General features: G+C 34.5%; 1 protein-coding gene across 4 annotated transcripts; it reads right to left on the minus strand.

The window, feature by feature from the left end:
- Nucleotides 1–477: 477 nt before the first annotated feature.
- LOC140963559 (kinesin-like protein KIN-7K, chloroplastic) lies at nucleotides 478–12,926 on the minus strand. 4 transcript variants are annotated; one of them, XM_073422933.1, is made up of 25 exons: nucleotides 12,663–12,926; nucleotides 12,475–12,530; nucleotides 11,911–12,173; nucleotides 11,727–11,824; nucleotides 11,463–11,552; nucleotides 10,478–10,530; nucleotides 9,618–9,683; nucleotides 9,482–9,535; nucleotides 8,925–8,984; nucleotides 6,914–6,992; nucleotides 6,507–6,574; nucleotides 6,338–6,400; nucleotides 6,081–6,185; nucleotides 5,567–5,671; nucleotides 5,206–5,313; nucleotides 4,988–5,131; nucleotides 3,464–3,655; nucleotides 3,147–3,305; nucleotides 2,776–3,009; nucleotides 2,458–2,595; nucleotides 2,254–2,376; nucleotides 2,119–2,169; nucleotides 1,742–1,789; nucleotides 1,461–1,655; nucleotides 478–1,238 (listed from the first exon to the last, which is right to left on the minus strand). In XM_073422933.1, the coding sequence occupies exons 3-25, from the start codon at nucleotides 12,162–12,164 to the stop codon at nucleotides 669–671; spliced, it is 3,057 nt and encodes a 1,018-aa protein (XP_073279034.1). In that variant the 5' UTR covers nucleotides 12,165–12,173; nucleotides 12,475–12,530; nucleotides 12,663–12,926; the 3' UTR covers nucleotides 478–668. The 4 variants fall into 4 exon arrangements, with proteins under 4 accessions (XP_073279034.1, XP_073279033.1, XP_073279031.1 ...); XM_073422932.1 differs by lacking the exon at nucleotides 12,475–12,530; XM_073422930.1 differs by having other exon boundaries at nucleotides 12,475–12,926.
- Nucleotides 12,927–17,088: the final 4,162 nt, after the last annotated feature.

Below are 17,088 nucleotides of genomic sequence, written 5' to 3' on the forward strand. Positions count from 1 at the left end.
TTATTATTATTATTATTATTATTATTTTATATATCATGAAGGAAATATTTTCTAGATTAATAAGAAGGATGTATTATTATTATTATTATATATATGCGTGTGTGTGTGTGTGAGACCAATCCTCAAAGTACTTATTTTTTACTGTATCGATCGGTAAATTTTTCATATATGCTTGTTTCTTAGGATAAGTGGCGCCTTTAATATAATAATTGAAAGCCGACGACTATACTGAGTTGAAAATTGTCCGACCGAAATTGCACTATGAACGTACTCGAGATTGATTTGTCCAACACTTCCGTACCCATCCAAGAATAGATAATCACCATATTCCATAGGCTTTTGCAACAGAGTGAATTATACAGAAATTTGTGGGCATTCACATATCGAAAGCGAAAGCGAAAGCGGAGACCCACTCTTGGTTTTGGGGCCAAATATATTTGAAACCAGTTACCGCACGTGTGAGTAACTTGTGAGAAATAACTGATGTTGGTACTTCTCAACACAAGACAGCATCAATGCTGAATCAACCGTTGTCTAAAGCCAGCACATGCAAATACAAGTTAGAAATTTAATTGAACTCACGATGTAGAACCAGAATCACACCAACTAGCAAACACTAAAAAAGTCCAAAAAATCCTCTCCAACCATTTACAAACACATACTAATTATTAAAATAATTGACTATTCTGAATATCAAAGTCATCATGCTTCGGGTTTTCTGTAGTTAGTTCATCACAGTCAAGGCCTTGAGATTTTTTAAGTTTTGCGGTGAGTATCCACATGTTTGCAAGTTCATTCTCCAGGTACGCTTCTTTCTGTTTGGATTCTTCGAGTCTCTTCAGCAGTTCGGATTCTGTTTCAACCTTTTCGGCCAAGGCAGCTTCAAAAGATTGCTCTCTTTCACGGCTGAGGGCCAATTCTCTCTTGATATCAGAGGTTAAGACAACACCATGAGGTTTGACATAACTATCTCTCCGAGCATTCCTGCTGTTAGGTATGGCAGTTCGGCGTTGGGTTGGCAATTTTTTTTGGGCTTCAAGCTCGGCGTTCAATCTTTCGTTTTGATTCATTAGCTTTGTAACCTCTTCTGACAGTGCCTTCAATTCAACAGCAGCAGCAGATGCTAATCCCTTTGCATATGAACTCTCATCCGCAAGTTTATTATTCTGCAGCTCTAGTTCATTCTTTGAATCGGTTAATTCAGCTAGTTTCTTCTTTAGTTCTTCAATTTCACTTGCCTACAAGGGGTAAAAGCATAAGATCAGCATTGCAGAAACGTAGATCAAACATTAGCTAGTACTCAATACAGTAGGCAATCTTCACTTGTTACTAAATGACGGGGACTATTTCATGGCAGCAGGTGGTCAATCCCTCTCTCAAAACAGAACGTACTCAATAAACACTGAAAAACCAAAAACATCCGTCGAAAATCATGGAAGGAGTTGAGATATGATTTGAACCTTAGCTTGTAGAAGCAACATATCATTTGAATCTTTTATCGCTGCATTTTTTTTTCCCATCTGCTGTATGCGAGTAGTTTCAGAAAAGCTTTGCAAATCATCTGTCAATGAACTGAAGCCTCCCCGATGTACAGCACTGGACAACTGTCGTTTAAAGGACACAACTGTTTCTTGCAATTCTTCACATTCCAACGTCTGATACAATGAGTACACTAATATATTTAACCAAAATGATGAACATTTAACAAATTCTTGCAAATAGAGATGAAACAAGGTGGCACCTTTTGGTTCAGCTGCTCCTGGATTATTCGATTATCGGCAGCTTTGACCTGGAAACAAGAAACAAGAAACAAGAAAAAAGAAACCATCTAATTAGGAATTCCATCTCATAGTGACTCCAGTTTCATGATCTATATGATGACAAACCAGGCACTGAGGATGGATTGAGCATAGACAGCTTGCAAAAATCCAAGGCCACAATTGGCAATGTATTCTAGTTATCACATGGGCCACTAGAATAAGGAACAGATGTTCAATTCCAAAATTTGTGACAAGACTTCAGACATGAACTTTATCTTAGTATTCAACACATGGATATCTGATAATTTGTAAACACAAAAATAAAAAAAAAATGGTCCAGATGTACAAGGTATAGTACCTCAAGTTCAAAAGACTTCTCATTTAACTGGTCCATTAGTTCAGAGAGGGACTGCAGTATGAGTAAACATTATATTAGAAAGATGAGTTTAATTCAAGTACCGAAGCATTGCTAGAAGTTAAAGTCTGAAATTACTAGCGATTGTTCTAATTTGTCCTCCTTGCCATGAGGAATGATGGAATCTGATATTTGCTTTTCCAATGAAGCTATTTGATAACTCTTTTTCCCCATTTCTTCCTTCAAATTTCTAATCTCCACCTAAATTAAGAAAGATAAAAAGTCAATTATGATGTCCAAGAACATCGGAACATGGACAAATATGGGATATAGAAATTTTACCTGGATTTGCTCCTTGGGTGTTTTGGTAGCCTCCTCAGATAATCGTTTCAGAGCACTTGTTTGAAGTGCGACTTCACCTGACAAAATCTTATGCTGCTCTCTCAGAAGGTCAATCTGGTCCATAGTCTTTATGCTGGTCTGTTGAACATAAGATAAAGGTGGATGTGATGGTTCACACACCAAAACTATGGATCGACAAGGATTATATTGTCTAATAAGGCAGAAGAAATTCAACAAAGACTACATAAGTTGATTTCATTTAATATAATCAAAGCACTCTGCTTACAAGAAAAACACATGAGAATTCGTGTGTCATACCAGTGGAATCTCTAGTCCAGAATAATTATCCTCAGGCTCAAACATTTCATATTGTCTTGAGTTAGATAAATGATTGGCAGAAGGAGTGCTTTCTGTGAGAAAAGAATGTGATTGTCTTGCTTCTATGTGAATATTTGTGCTATCAGCTTGAGGAGTTGAAGGACTGCTCGTTGATTTAACTCCACTGGACTTCTCACTAGAGCTTACCAATGTCCCTATGCCACTATCTCGTTTCTATGATCGCAAAAACTTAGCAAGGTTAGTTTATGAAATGTGAAACTTTAATCAGGGAACTGAATACGGAGAACGAAAAAATATGAAACATCTTAGAATGCAAAACCGAAGAAAACTAAATGACGCATCACACGCACCCGTAACTTCAACCAGTTCAGCAAACCATTCTTCTTTGTCCTTCTCTCTTCTTTCAATGGGTCATCTACAGTTTCAGCATTGCCATCAGGAGAAACATAGATGTCCATACTTTCATCATCCAAGATGTGGTCTCGTCTTCTATGCGGAAGATAAGCAAGCTGCCAAGGAATCAAATGGAAGAACCAGAAAATATGAAGTTTAGCCATTTTAAAAATAATAAAAGGCACATTTAGGAGTCATTTCACCCACGCACAATCTGCAGTGAGAAGATCAAAGAAGGAAATGGAGAAAAAGATCAAAAGCAATGAATTCAAACCTCTTCTTCCCCAAAGGAATGTCTTCTTCTCGGTCTTGAACTGTGAGCAACTCTTGGTGATTGTGAAGCTTTTGTTGAAACAAGAATTAGTTTTGTCAAACGCTGTATTCTCCCCATTAAAGCAGCTTTGGCCTCTTCTTCTTCTTCCAATCTTGACTGTAGTCGCACTTGACCATCTTCAAGCTTCAGAAACTAGTCCAACACAAATCATTAAATCAACTGAATACATGACAAACCATTTTTTTTCCTTATGGTGGATTCCATTTAAAAGGATTATTGAACTTCAAAGAGGAAACAATTGGTTGAAAGACCAACTGAATAGCCAATAAAATGACAGGACCAATGAGATACCTTCACCCACATTTTGTGCAGGGATCCAGAGGAAAAAAACATTAAGATGAATTTTTTTTTTATCAAATTAAGACCAATCGTGGTTATCATCTTAGAATAAAAATAAATAAAAACTTGGAAGTTCTTTCTATAACAAAGCTTTTCGTTATAGAAGTTCTTCCCCCACAATTCCTTTTGAGATCCTTTACCAATGTTTTCCGGCAGGATGATTTATCAAGATTTTAAGTTCTTGGTTCAAGTTGTTGTGCACACATGCATGCGTTTAGAATATAATCAATGGCGCTCCCAACAAAGAGAGAAATAAAAAATCACGTCCTTTCAACTACTTGAGGCAAAAGTTCACAAATTTCTCGAGATAAGTAGAGCTATAAAACCTTGATCTTGCCAACTGTTCTGGTCATAATAAAATTTGGGTTCTATCAAGATTTTCCATACATTCATAAAATACAGTTGAACATTGTTTATAATGAATAAGGCAATAATTGACTGGAAGCAAGCATTTCGAGCATGCTTTAGAATCACATAATATCTCAAACTCAAAATGCTAATCTCACACATCTTATGGCTACAAATGAAGTCAAGCATACTGACATTTTGTCATACATTGAAAGCACAGAGTCTGTTACAGAAAGGAAGGAAAAGTTGAAAATTACACACTTCTTTATATGCATAAAATCAGTCCATTCTAAAAGCAAGTTCACAGCCAGATGATGAGAGTTGAGAGTTGCCGGCATATAGTTTCCAACACGATCAAAATGAATTGAGACGCTTGGTATACCACTTGAGTATCAGGAAAAAAAAAGCCTTAGATGCTTATAAATTTTTAATTTCTGCTGTGGCAACAAGATAGTAATTTCTTTGACGACTTCTGCCACAGTAAGATGCTGGATTTATAAAGAAAATAAATCTATAGTTATTTATCAAGTAAATTAGGGTTTTCAAACAAAGTTCTAATCCCTCAGTTGATAAAAAAACTTCAACTGGATGATGTTAAAAGAGATTGCAAGTTAACTATAGCCACAAGACTTCTTCACCAAGATTAAAATATGAGAACTCACAGAACTTCAGCATATCCTTCCTAGAAACAAATTCAATAACATAGTTCATACCGGTTTTCAATACATTTCAAGAATAATAAAAATTCAAGACAGCTCACGGAAACTAATGGCTCACCTTCTGCTTTAGGATAAGAATATCGTCACCTCCACCTTTTTTTTGTGGAACTGTCACTATGCCTTGTTTCAGTTGTTCCAATTCTTCCTTCAAACAACGAATTTCATTTTGATACTTTTTGATAAGTGATTTTTCGTCAATTATCTGCATTACAAAGGCTTACTTCAATTAAATGGTTAAAATAAGGATTTCAATATGGATATATTTAAAGATCATACCTTGTTTTGTGCTGCTAGAATTTCAATGTGCTTTGCCCGATGGGCAAACTTCAATGTGTTGTGTGTCTCCTCAGCATTGCTTGAGGAGGGCGTAATATTACAAATTAGCTGATTAAGAAACAGTAAATATATAAGAACATATTTCTTTCGAGAGCAATTATAAGAAATCACATCACTAAGTTAAACAGTTTTCGCCTGACAAATTGCAATACATGCTTTCATTACTAATTAAATTGACAAAAAAAGGGAACTTGTATCCACTGTACTACAGATAAAGAACCAAGATAAACACTCCACTTTTATTGGTGAAGTAAACTCCATGCACAACCCACATGCACAAAGTAAAGGTGTGAACTCTTACAGATACACGCCCATGACCACTAAGTGAGGACTGAAGAAGCCTTGTCAATTTAGAGTCCCTGTAAGGTATGTGTGAAGACTTCCCATCTGTTAATTTTGAAATAACCTATTGACATCACAGATTGCATGATCATTAGCAAAAAACCATATAAAAAGAAAAAGATTAAGAAAAGAAAAAAGGAAGAAAATTTATTGATGTGCTGCTACCTAGCAATTAATTGCCTGGCAAGCAAATAAGAATATCAGGAATTGTTACTTAGCATAAGGTCATAAAACAAGGTTTGTTCCAGAAAAATAGAAACATCTTGGGCCAGAAAAATGGAAGCAAAATCGAAATCGTGCATCATTCTTACAATCTTATGAGTCCATGTACATGCTCGTGACTGAACAGACATGTATTCAAGTCCCCCCCAATTTGTTTGCATGTGCAGTTGCATTAATGAGTGTTTATTTTTCACTAGAAGAAGAATTTGTTCGAGTGCAATTACTAAAGTGACTAAAATCAGGGATCTCACAGTTCCAAGAGTCAGCAAACTCTTATTAATATAGGATCCCTCTTTTCTACGCATTCCTGTTGTTTCAGCCTTTGAGCTCTCAGAACCTGCCAGGTCAATGAGATTCTGCAGGGATGAATATTACAAATGAAAGTTCAGAGATATTCAGCTGAATATAAATAGTCAACTTCATCAATGCATTGAGTAAATACGCTGATATTGTGAAATGAGATTATGCCATGAGAAAGAGAGTAATCTGTATTAGAGAAAGCATATACCAATTGTGACAAGGTAATAGCTTCACCTTCACTATTTTCTCCACAGGGACTACTCTCTATGGTCTGTACAGCCAAGAAATTTACAATACTTTCACATGAAGTATTAATAGAAACAAGAAAATAAGCCCTAAGAATTGCATCCAATAAAACATTTTGATGCAGTACTTACCAGAGTGAAGATTGTATGACTTCTGCTGCTAAGTAAATTGAAGAATGTCGAACCCACATGTCTATGCTCTGTGGTCAGCATTGAGAAAAACAAAAAACAAATGCGAGCAAAAGTAAATAAGTATTAATTTTATTAAATTTGTTAACTACTTTAGATATCACAGTTCACAAAAAATGATAGAAGTTGATGATGTCTAAATAAGCAGTAAGCGGTAATCCAGACTAATGTTAGCATTCAATACCCTAAAAAAATAAGGCATGTGTAACATGTGATACATGAACTTGTAACAGTGCACAAACAGCATGATTGCCCGGGACCAAAGCCAAAAAGTTTGCACTCCAACTGATACTGTAATTTATACTGTACACTGAACATGTTTGATAATAAATATAGATGCACAAGTTTACCTTCTCCAGCAGCTATAAGAGATAGGGCATGAGCAGGTGATAACACAACTTCTTCCTTGACTCCGTCAACAAAGGTTCCCTGCAACCAATTAAACACAACCTCATACCAGCGCACAGATAATTACATAAACTGGGGCAGACTGCATGATAAGTACTTTAAATGAATAAATTATATATGAACCTCATCTAGTCATTATTTGAGCAGTTCACTTTTATAATTTGACTTGTAGCATCAAATAAAATAAGCCAAATGCTCAGACAAAATAAAAGTCAAATTAACTTCGGACAATTCAAAAGTTACCCAACTCCACAAGGACGTGAATACTTCAAATTTTCGTTTTCAGTTCACCCCTTGATGTTTTGGTTATTCCATAGAGAAAGCATCATTCACAATAGAACATACTTGATGCCTGACCCTCATCAACAAGGACAACCAAGGAAATGCAAGAGAAAAAAACTAAGTGCAAACTAACATTCAGAGGCTAGCAGGCTACTGCATTCTATATTCACCTCCAACAACCCTTCTTCTAATTGAAAAAGTAGGCATACCATGGCCCCTAAAAAGCCATATAATACACACTTTCCGGACAAGCCTTTACTGAGAAGAATCTAAAAAATTCTCTCTTTTGTGTCTTTTTTTCAACAAGCAACATCAGCAACTTTGATTGCAACTGATTGTGTATTACACACCACTTACATGGTGGAAAAAACTAAGAAATAACTATTCTACGTGGAATACAGCACGAGAAGAAACTTAATGCTCAGATAAAAAAACTGCTAGCAAAAATTGCATCTGGTTTTGCCCTTTAAGTCTTTAATCTCTTTCTGCTCCTTTATGTTTCACCAAAGTCAATGGAAATCTCCGCTCATGTCCCATAATTTTTTTTCCTTAATTTGATAGAGCAAGCATTACGTCTTTGTTAGCTCCATATTTTGCATTTTCTCAAAAATCCTCATTTTTTCTCTACTGCAATTAAGCTACCTCCCAATGTTTCTCAGGGGCAACAACCAATTAAAAACATTTGAGATTCATTTATCTGGCATACATATTTATTTTAGATTAGCCCCAATAGCATAAAATATAAAGATTTAAACTATCTCACAATACATTCTCTTCCATACATGCATCGTACAAATCATCTCCAGAAATTCCACACAATGCATCATGACGACAGTGCCACGTCAAACCATGCTTCCTTATAGTTTATAAAATGAGCCCAAATACACCAATCCCTCCATTTTATCTTTCAGAAGCTCTATTCAAAAAAATCATATCCTGTTATTAAATAATAGGATTTTGGAGATACTCAGTTTTCTATCAGCAGATTTTGATCTTGGATGGCTTAAGTTAGAATTTTTACTCTCCAGAGAAGGGGCAAAGTGGTATTGATAAATGCAAAATGGTTAAACATAAAACATATTTCACATCGAAAAAGAGAAATCGAATTAAGGTTGTATCAATTACATGATAATACTTTTTTTAAAAAAAATGTAGTGAATTAAGCTGATAGTTGGCATTCCTAAACTTATCATAAATTATATATATACCTCAAAACCTTATCTCAGAAAATTTAGAAAACATCTCGTTCTTCCAAATCATTGGATCACACACCAAGTAGAGCATCCTTAATCAGTGAAAGAAATGATACAGAATATCGGATCAAATCATCAGATACACAAGATAAGGTCTGTTGTCTCATTAAAACAACGAAATACAGTTGGCACAAACTTCAGTTGTCAAAAAGATTCTTAATCTTGATAGGACACTGCATGATGATAATCATGGCAAAAACTTTCACAAATTCGACCATTGAAAAAATAATTGAGACATTAAGACTAATAAACTGTTCCTTATTAACCACACACTTTCTATTTGTTTCTTGAGAAAAAAAAATGAGAAGTTGCATCAGGATGGAGTAATTAATTGATTCGTAGGAGAGAAAGTGGTCCTACAATTAAGTCCAGAATATTTTAAAGATCAGAGATTCATTAATCAATGAAAAAGGATCACCTGTGCATCTTCTCTTATTCTCAAATTTTGTCCAGCTGGATTCAACAAATCATTGACAACCTGAAAAGAGAAACATAGTGAAGACTATTAAAGATAATTCTTCATCTTGAAAACAAAATCCTACAGATAAAAAGAACAGAGAAGAAAACCAATATCACACACATCTCAGTTTATAGTGAAATTCAAATGGGAAGAAAAATCCTTCCAACGAGTGAAGTGATACATCTAATCAATGACTGACAGGAAAGGAGCATTACAGAAATTATAACCTAATTGGCAACTTTTTCTAACTAATTAAATTGAAATGTTGGGATAAAAGGGAGCTATGGAAAGTCGAAGGATAGAAGATTCATCATAAACTTCAATAGGATGTGTGCTACCAAATGACGATAAACCCATTCATTCAAATAACTGCTGACAGGACATGGATTGCATGACATTGGAGTCATTCCAGTTACTTTCCAATATTTTGCTTTTTATCTAATTCCGTGTGGTGACAAAAATTGAATGCAGGAAAGAAGATTCATAAAAAATCTGGAGATTGGCTAGAGTCGAACCTCATTGTAGATTTCCAGATAAGAGACGCGTAGGAGAAATTCTCGGCTTGGAGTCTGAAGTAGTTATCAAAAGTACAGTTTTAATCAGACTATAATGCTTCAAGGATTGCAACTGAGGCCAAACCATTTCAAGTACCTCTTGGATGATACTGAAAGCATCTTTCACAGCCAATGGAATAATACCAGGAGACCTCTGATCACCCTGTGGTCCAGAAATTGCAACCGTATAAATTAATGAGTTTCTGCCACTAAAATCTTGGTGTATCAGAACTTAATTTACAATTCATCATGGTTACATATTTGTGAAAATGAAGAGCAAAGAGAATGTGGGATTTTACAAGAAAACTTCCAAAGGAAAAAATGCAAGCAATCTAAATTATGCACTAGATTTTAACCAAGCAGATGAAATCAGTCAATAAACACACCGAACTGTCAAAACAGAAGGAATTTGCAAGACACTAATTCAATCATGTTAAAATAAACTCCTGGGATGTATAGCTATTTGCATTTGAATTTCGTACCCTGATCAGCCACAGTTTCAATAATTGTGATAGAAGCTACTTAAGCTAATGATATTTTAAGTTAGAAATACTTTAGTCATAGCATATTTCTAACTACTTGTGAATTTTGTTATTAATTACTCTCAACAAAAGCATGTAAAATTGCATTGACACACAGAATATTGAGGTGAAAATGCAATAAAGCTGGTTAACATGACTTGAGAACATGTCATGCTTGTTTATTCAAAATGGAGAGTTGACTGATGATTTTTAATCTTGTTCAAAATGGACAGTTACTGATAATTTTTAATCTGAAGACATGAGATACCATAGAACTAGCAACTCATCCAGTTGAAACAAAGGGAACATGAGTTTAAGAAAAACAACACAAGAAAGTTTCAAGATTAAGCATTCAGATAGAAGAAAACTTGGATCAGAGTTCTACTTATGTCAAAACATGAGGAGACTAACAAAAGCAAGAAGAAAGTTCCCTTACATGCATTGTGTGCGTCTTTCCGCTACTAGTAACACCATATGCAAATATCGTACCTATAATTAGAAACAGAGAAATAAATTTGCCCAAAAATAAAGTTAACAATGCCACTTTAGGAAGCTTCTCACAATGGGTAGGCTTTCGTTTGCCGATAAAATGTGTGCATTCTGTCACTTGGATAGGGAATCAATAAACAATTTAGTCTTTAGATGCTCATTTACTTAGGATCTAAAGGACAATGTGAGACTTTGTGTATGCAGCTCCTACTCCATGACAACCCCCAAAGAGTACTATGAAAGTTCAAGAAAACTTACGGGGGAATGACATGTATCACCAAGGCAAGAGTTCAAGCTATGTCTTACACTGCTTACTATATTTGAACTACTAGGAATAATTTTATTTTTGTTGAAACACAACTGTTGAATTACTTTTGGAAGATATCGAAGTAGAGGTCTGTAGTGGTTTATATTATAATATTATCTTTTGTTAAATGATGTGTACTTAAATGATATGGTTCCTTAGAATTATTTTGAATTGCAAATGCTTGGGTATGTATGCCCAGTGTATTTTGTATTGTACAGTTTAGATCAACAATTATCATCCCCTTTTCACTCGACTGTTTGTCTCCGTTAGTGCTGTGGTAACGAGGGCTTGCTATTGAGAAGTAAAGCTTACCTTAGGCAAGGCCCTTACTCACAAAAAAAAAAAGTTTCAACAACTAAAACAAATTTTCTTTTTACTGATATTTTGTTCAGTTGGCCACACAAGCATAACCAGTTGATCAGGTGGTCCTGCTGAGCGACCTTGAACCAACAATTCAATACTTTGAAAAAGGACGGGCATCCAATGCGAAAGAATTTGCACTGTTTGTTTTCGCTTTTGCAACATACATTAGCAGTTTACATACCTTTTAATGGCTTAATAAAATAGAAAGTTGCTGCGGGAAAAAATGTGTATTAGCTAAAAGGGCAGAGCAAAAACTGCAAACCATTTATTCCATCCATTGCGCCACTCACAACATGCTGAGCAGCAACATCATACACATGCCTTGTTGTGGTTGTAGGACCAAAAACGCGATCTGGAAATTGTTACATAGGTAAAAGATTAATGGAAGAACTTTAATGTTTAAAACAGACATACAGGAGCATCGCTTAAATTAGTAAGTTGATTCCTAGACGATCATATGATCAAGATGCAACAAACATATCCAACCTCAGAGACCAAGCTCCCAAAAATTACAAACGAGCCATACCGTATGCGTAAGCAATTGACTGATTATTCTCATTCCTTGCAATAGTATCCCCATCTGCATACCATGCAATCTCCTCTCCATTTCGAATTTCCCTCGGACTAGGCAACAAAAGTGCTACCGAATCACCACAACATTTGGAATGAAAAACCAACCAAAATACTTGTGTTTCACAATTTTTATTTACCTGAGTGGGCGAAATCTCAGCGTGACTGTGACGTTCTCTTTAGATTTCTCGACATCCAAAGATGCACTTTCTGAATAGAAGAGCTGAGGTTTACTTCGAGCAGATGATGATGCTGGTGAACTCAGACTGTCAGCAGATGGCTCGAGATATTGCCGAGAAGATGAAGTTGTTGATGACGTTGGAGAGTTGTTGCTGACCGAAGCTGTTGTTCTTAAGCTGTGTCTTTTGGGTTTCGATCCATGTATAGTAGCCATTGGTTTCACCTTTTAACAGAAAATATATCAGAAAAGATTTTTTTTAAAAAAAATGTCCGTCGTGGTTTAACTGACAAGACACCTCGTAAACTGGGCTGCCTAGTTTTTCCCCTTTAACATAAAAATGCTCCAAGTGTACGCAAGCTAAATCAAATAATATAACCAACAAATTCAAAAAAAAAAATAAAAATTCCTTGTCCCTTCACAAAATGTAAGAATAACAAGAACAATCTCAGCAAAAAAACTCTCAATAGATACAAAAACACCAAGAGGCAATCACATTAAAAGCACATTGAGATTCGAAGATTACCTAAAATCGATAAAAATAAAATAAAATACTTCGCATCAGTTCAGCCCCAAAAGCAGCTGATAAACGTACAAAAACACAACCGTCAAATCATAAATAAACGCCGAATGCAGGCTGAGAAAACCGGAGATCTTCTCAACCATCCTCTACTCTGACCTACATTCCACCCCTGAACATTTGGAATAACTTGCCTTGGAAGCGATGCTCTACGATGAACAGCGGCAGGCATTCAATCTCCCCTCCAGCAGTTGATTGAGCTTTCTGACCCCCATTTTTGTCAAAATCATACTATTTCTTTCTTCTTTTGTGATGCGGAAACGGAACACTTTTGGGAGCAGAATAAAATAATACAAAACAAATGGAAAAATGTGAATGGAAGATAAAGAAAGAATAAAATAAGATGAGAAAGTGGGAGAGTAGAGAGAAGAGGTGGCAAAAAAGGAGGGACACAAAGAGGTCACCACCGCCACTTACGTTAGATTGTATGCATTTGCTCTACCTATCATATCATTTTCTAACACAAAGAGGAGTTCACAGATAAAAATTCGTGAGACGGATTAATCCTATTGATATTGACAATAAAAAAATATTCTTAGCATAAAAATAATATTTTTTCATGGATGACCCAAATAAGATATCTGTCTCACAAAATACGAACCATGAGATCGTTTCACACAAGTTTTTGTAATAACCATAAACATACTTTTTTTTTATGAACTCGACCATCTTCGATAAATCTTTAGGTTAATTCAAAAACATGTAAATCAAATTAGTCAGATAAATTCCGACGACACAAAACAAGTTCGTCCAAAAAAATTATTTATTTACTCTACCAACTCGATGAACATGAGAACAAGTAACCATCTTATTATTGACTATTGGATTGATATTCTCGTCCAAAAAAAATAATTAGCATGTATTGATTTTTGTGGATTAAATGCTAGATTTTTCTTAAATAAAATATGAATATGAATTAGGCTTTACAGATGTTAGTTTGGTATGCCCAATTAATAAATGTAATCATCTTAGAGGCTAACAATTAATTCTATATTATTTGGTGTGAAAGGATACGGTTTTAACTGTTTTTTTTATATCATTCATATGTGATTCTAATTCCACAGCAATTAAAATTAATTATATAATCCATAAATTTCAGCTAAAGATATGTATATTTTGAATTATTAATTATCTCATTGTGCCAAATATATAGTTCATAAATTTCAATTTCCTCCAAATTTATTTTGATAATTAAAAATATTTAATAAAGACAAGAGTATGTCTCATGCATAAAAGTCACACGAATACGTAATCTATATCCGTGAGACTGATTGACATGTTCTATTCGTGCGTATTGAAAAGTAATCTTTTTACATAAAAGTAATAAGTTTTAATTAAATTAATATATATTACACAATATATTTTTGACATAAAAATTAATATTTTTCACTCAAATGACCATATATTACAAAAAAATTTTCATAATATAATTAAAAAAATTATATTTTTATAATAAAAATAATATTTTTAACATAAAAATATAAAAAATTTATATTTTTATAGTAAAAATAATATTTTTAATATAAATATAATATTTTTCATATGTCGAATATTTTCACTCAAAACAACATATATCACATGATATCGTTTCGTAACACAACCAATAAAAATGATACTTTCGCAATAAAAAATTATATATTAACTATAAAAAGTAATATTTCTTGGTGGATTAGGTCGAATCGGAGATCCGTCCCACAAATTTGACACTTGAGACAATATTGTGGAAAGACAAATAATCATTTATAACATACAGCAAAGAAGTGATTGTATGTGTACAGATTAAATTAAATATAGCTCCAAATAGCTAATTTAATTAGACAACTCGATAAACCGATATCGATTTTCGTAAAACATCGATTATTTTGAATATAATTCTTCATGTTAAACCATGAGAATTTGATTTCAATGTCAAGGAAGAAAACATATTTGGAATAAAAATAAATAAAAATAAAGATCTCACTTTCTGTTAGTTGTCTTACATCGGTTGGATAAAATACCTGAAACTTGCATATATGGGTTTGAACAATCCTCTCCCCCTGAGCTAGCTTTTGGGGTTGAGTTAGGTCCAAGTTCCAATCTTAATATGGTATCAGAGCTCAGGTTCCACCGTTATGTGTTGTACCACCTGTTCTGTCCATAGTTGAGTCATTTACAAACTTCACGCTCCAGATTCATTTCTGGGCGTGAGGGGGTGTGTTAGTTGTCTCACATCGGTTGGATAAAATATCTGGGACTTGCATATATGGGCTTGGACAATCCTCTCCTCCTGAGCTAGCTTTTGGGGTTGAGTCAGGTCCAAGTTCCAATCTTAATACCTTCCGGAGTGGTTGACAATAATTGATTTAGATGCTCAATATTAAGGTGATTGATTCCATGAACACTCAACAACCCAACAAATGGGATAGCAGGTAAGGTAATATATACACATGCATGTTCAAACTGGGACAGGGACGGTTGCCCTACGTGCAAGAGAAAGCCTGCTGTGTATTCCACTAGCACAAATTTGGTTAGTTCGTCGACGTGAAAAACACATGTGACTCATTTACAATTATTACCTCAAAGATAGAGTCGAATGAATCCACCAATTCAAGAAGATTTATGTATCAAGCCAAATTTATTCTCCTCCATGGAGAAAAAGTCATTAATTACCACCTTTGTAATGTATGGTGATAAACAACAAAAAAACATTGTGTGAGAAGATTTCATATGAATAATTTTTAACGTGTTAATTTAATCTGCATATAGCTAACGCATCAACTCAGCCATTACTTGTATTTTCAGGTATAGGGATAGATTGGTGACAGCAACTTTCTCCATGCACAACCCCATAGCGTCGCGTCGAATGGTTTTCTTTCTGCCATCAACTACATCAGATTTCCCTTAAATTTCCATGCAAAACGAAATGGGCCAAATCATGGGCCGAGCTGGGCTAGAATCAGTTGAATTTACTCTATTGGGCCGCACTGCCATATACTTACAAATCATTTTCGTTCGTCTTGTAGTGTAGGTTACATATAAACAAATCGAAAAATAGCAGGTAAATAATTTTTAAAATATACTATATGTCATAGTATTATAAAAATCCCATTTGGTCACATTTAATTTAATATGTCACCTGCCCCCCCTTTTTTTTTTTTTTATCCATTATACAGTATGCCAATCAAGGGTCCCTACTTTTTGGGTTTTAGGCATTAGACAGACCAGAGATAAATGACTTTGTATATTATTGGGAAAATTTAAATCTTGTTGGGGGGGTAAAAGATACATAATTTCATTAATCCATGCATCTTGCATGTTTTGAAAGAAGGTTAAATTCCATTCATGCATTTCAAACCCCGTGATTCTGATTTCGGGTTAATCTTTTAACCAAAATAAGGTATTTCGATTATCCGATTATAGAAAATCCGTTTTTCGAGTTTGCTATCCATATTTCGTGACGAATGAATTGTTGGATAAATGAAGAGCGAAGAGTGGTGAATGAAAAGGCAATGAGAGTTGTCCCACATTGGAAAAATAGCCAAGTTTAGTATCCCTTATAAGCTCCAAGTTTCAGCTAAGGGTTTGGGCCCTAACATAATTTGAACACTCGAAACAGTATGTGCGTCCCTTCTCGAAAGTTGCATCTGCTCCGAGCCCTTCATCACTCGTAGAGAGTTGCGACTCTTTTACTCATCCGGTCCGAAAAGTTGTGTATCTTCTACGCATCTGTCGATCATTTATAAATATAAATAATCTCTCTCATACATCATTCAGAATCATTTTGCCATTTTGCTGCATCACACATTCTTTTCATCCTTGAAAGCTGCTGCGTCTTTTTGTTCGTTGATATCAAGAGTTTGTAGTGATGCACTCTCAACTCAAAATCGTTGTATCTTAGAGATGATTGTCTGTAACGTATAGCACTTTCATACGGGTAATTTCGTCTTGCGAACATAAGAACATCCTTGTCTCGACTTGTAGTTTATGCATTTTGTTCCGAACCGAGAGAGATCAATAACATGAATTATTTTCTTATGATACATAACTTAGTTTGAATTTTATCGAAGCCGAGGAATGAGTAAATACAATAAAATGGGAGAAATTAATTTAAAATAAAAGGAAATACGGTGAACAATATAAAATTGGGACCATTTTTTTTTAAAAAAAAATAATAATTCCAAGAAAGAGTAATTGAATGGGTAAAGTACAAAACTGCCACGAAATGCATGGACTCAACCTTTTTTTATCCTAAAAAACGAAAACTATGCGTGTAATGTGTATATGGTGGCAATGTCAAGTCACTATGTTACACTGTCATCTGATAACGATACCAGAAATGATTGCAAAGACCTTGGGAAAAATAGCTTGCCTCGACCCACTTGTTCGGGTAAAAATAAATAAATATATTTATAACTCAATAATAATAATAATAATAATAATACATAGTCTGTAATAATAAAATGTTGTCTTAAAATTATGAATATGAACTTTGTTCAGATATTTCAAACAAAAAGTCTAGAAAAACCTATCAAATATTATATAATTTTTTCAATGAATGATATTCTCATGTAGAAAATATAT

Source organism: Primulina huaijiensis, chromosome 17 (genome assembly GCF_012295235.1).
Source record: "Primulina huaijiensis isolate GDHJ02 chromosome 17, ASM1229523v2, whole genome shotgun sequence".
In the NCBI taxonomy this organism is placed as follows: Eukaryota; Viridiplantae; Streptophyta; class Magnoliopsida; order Lamiales; family Gesneriaceae; genus Primulina; species Primulina huaijiensis.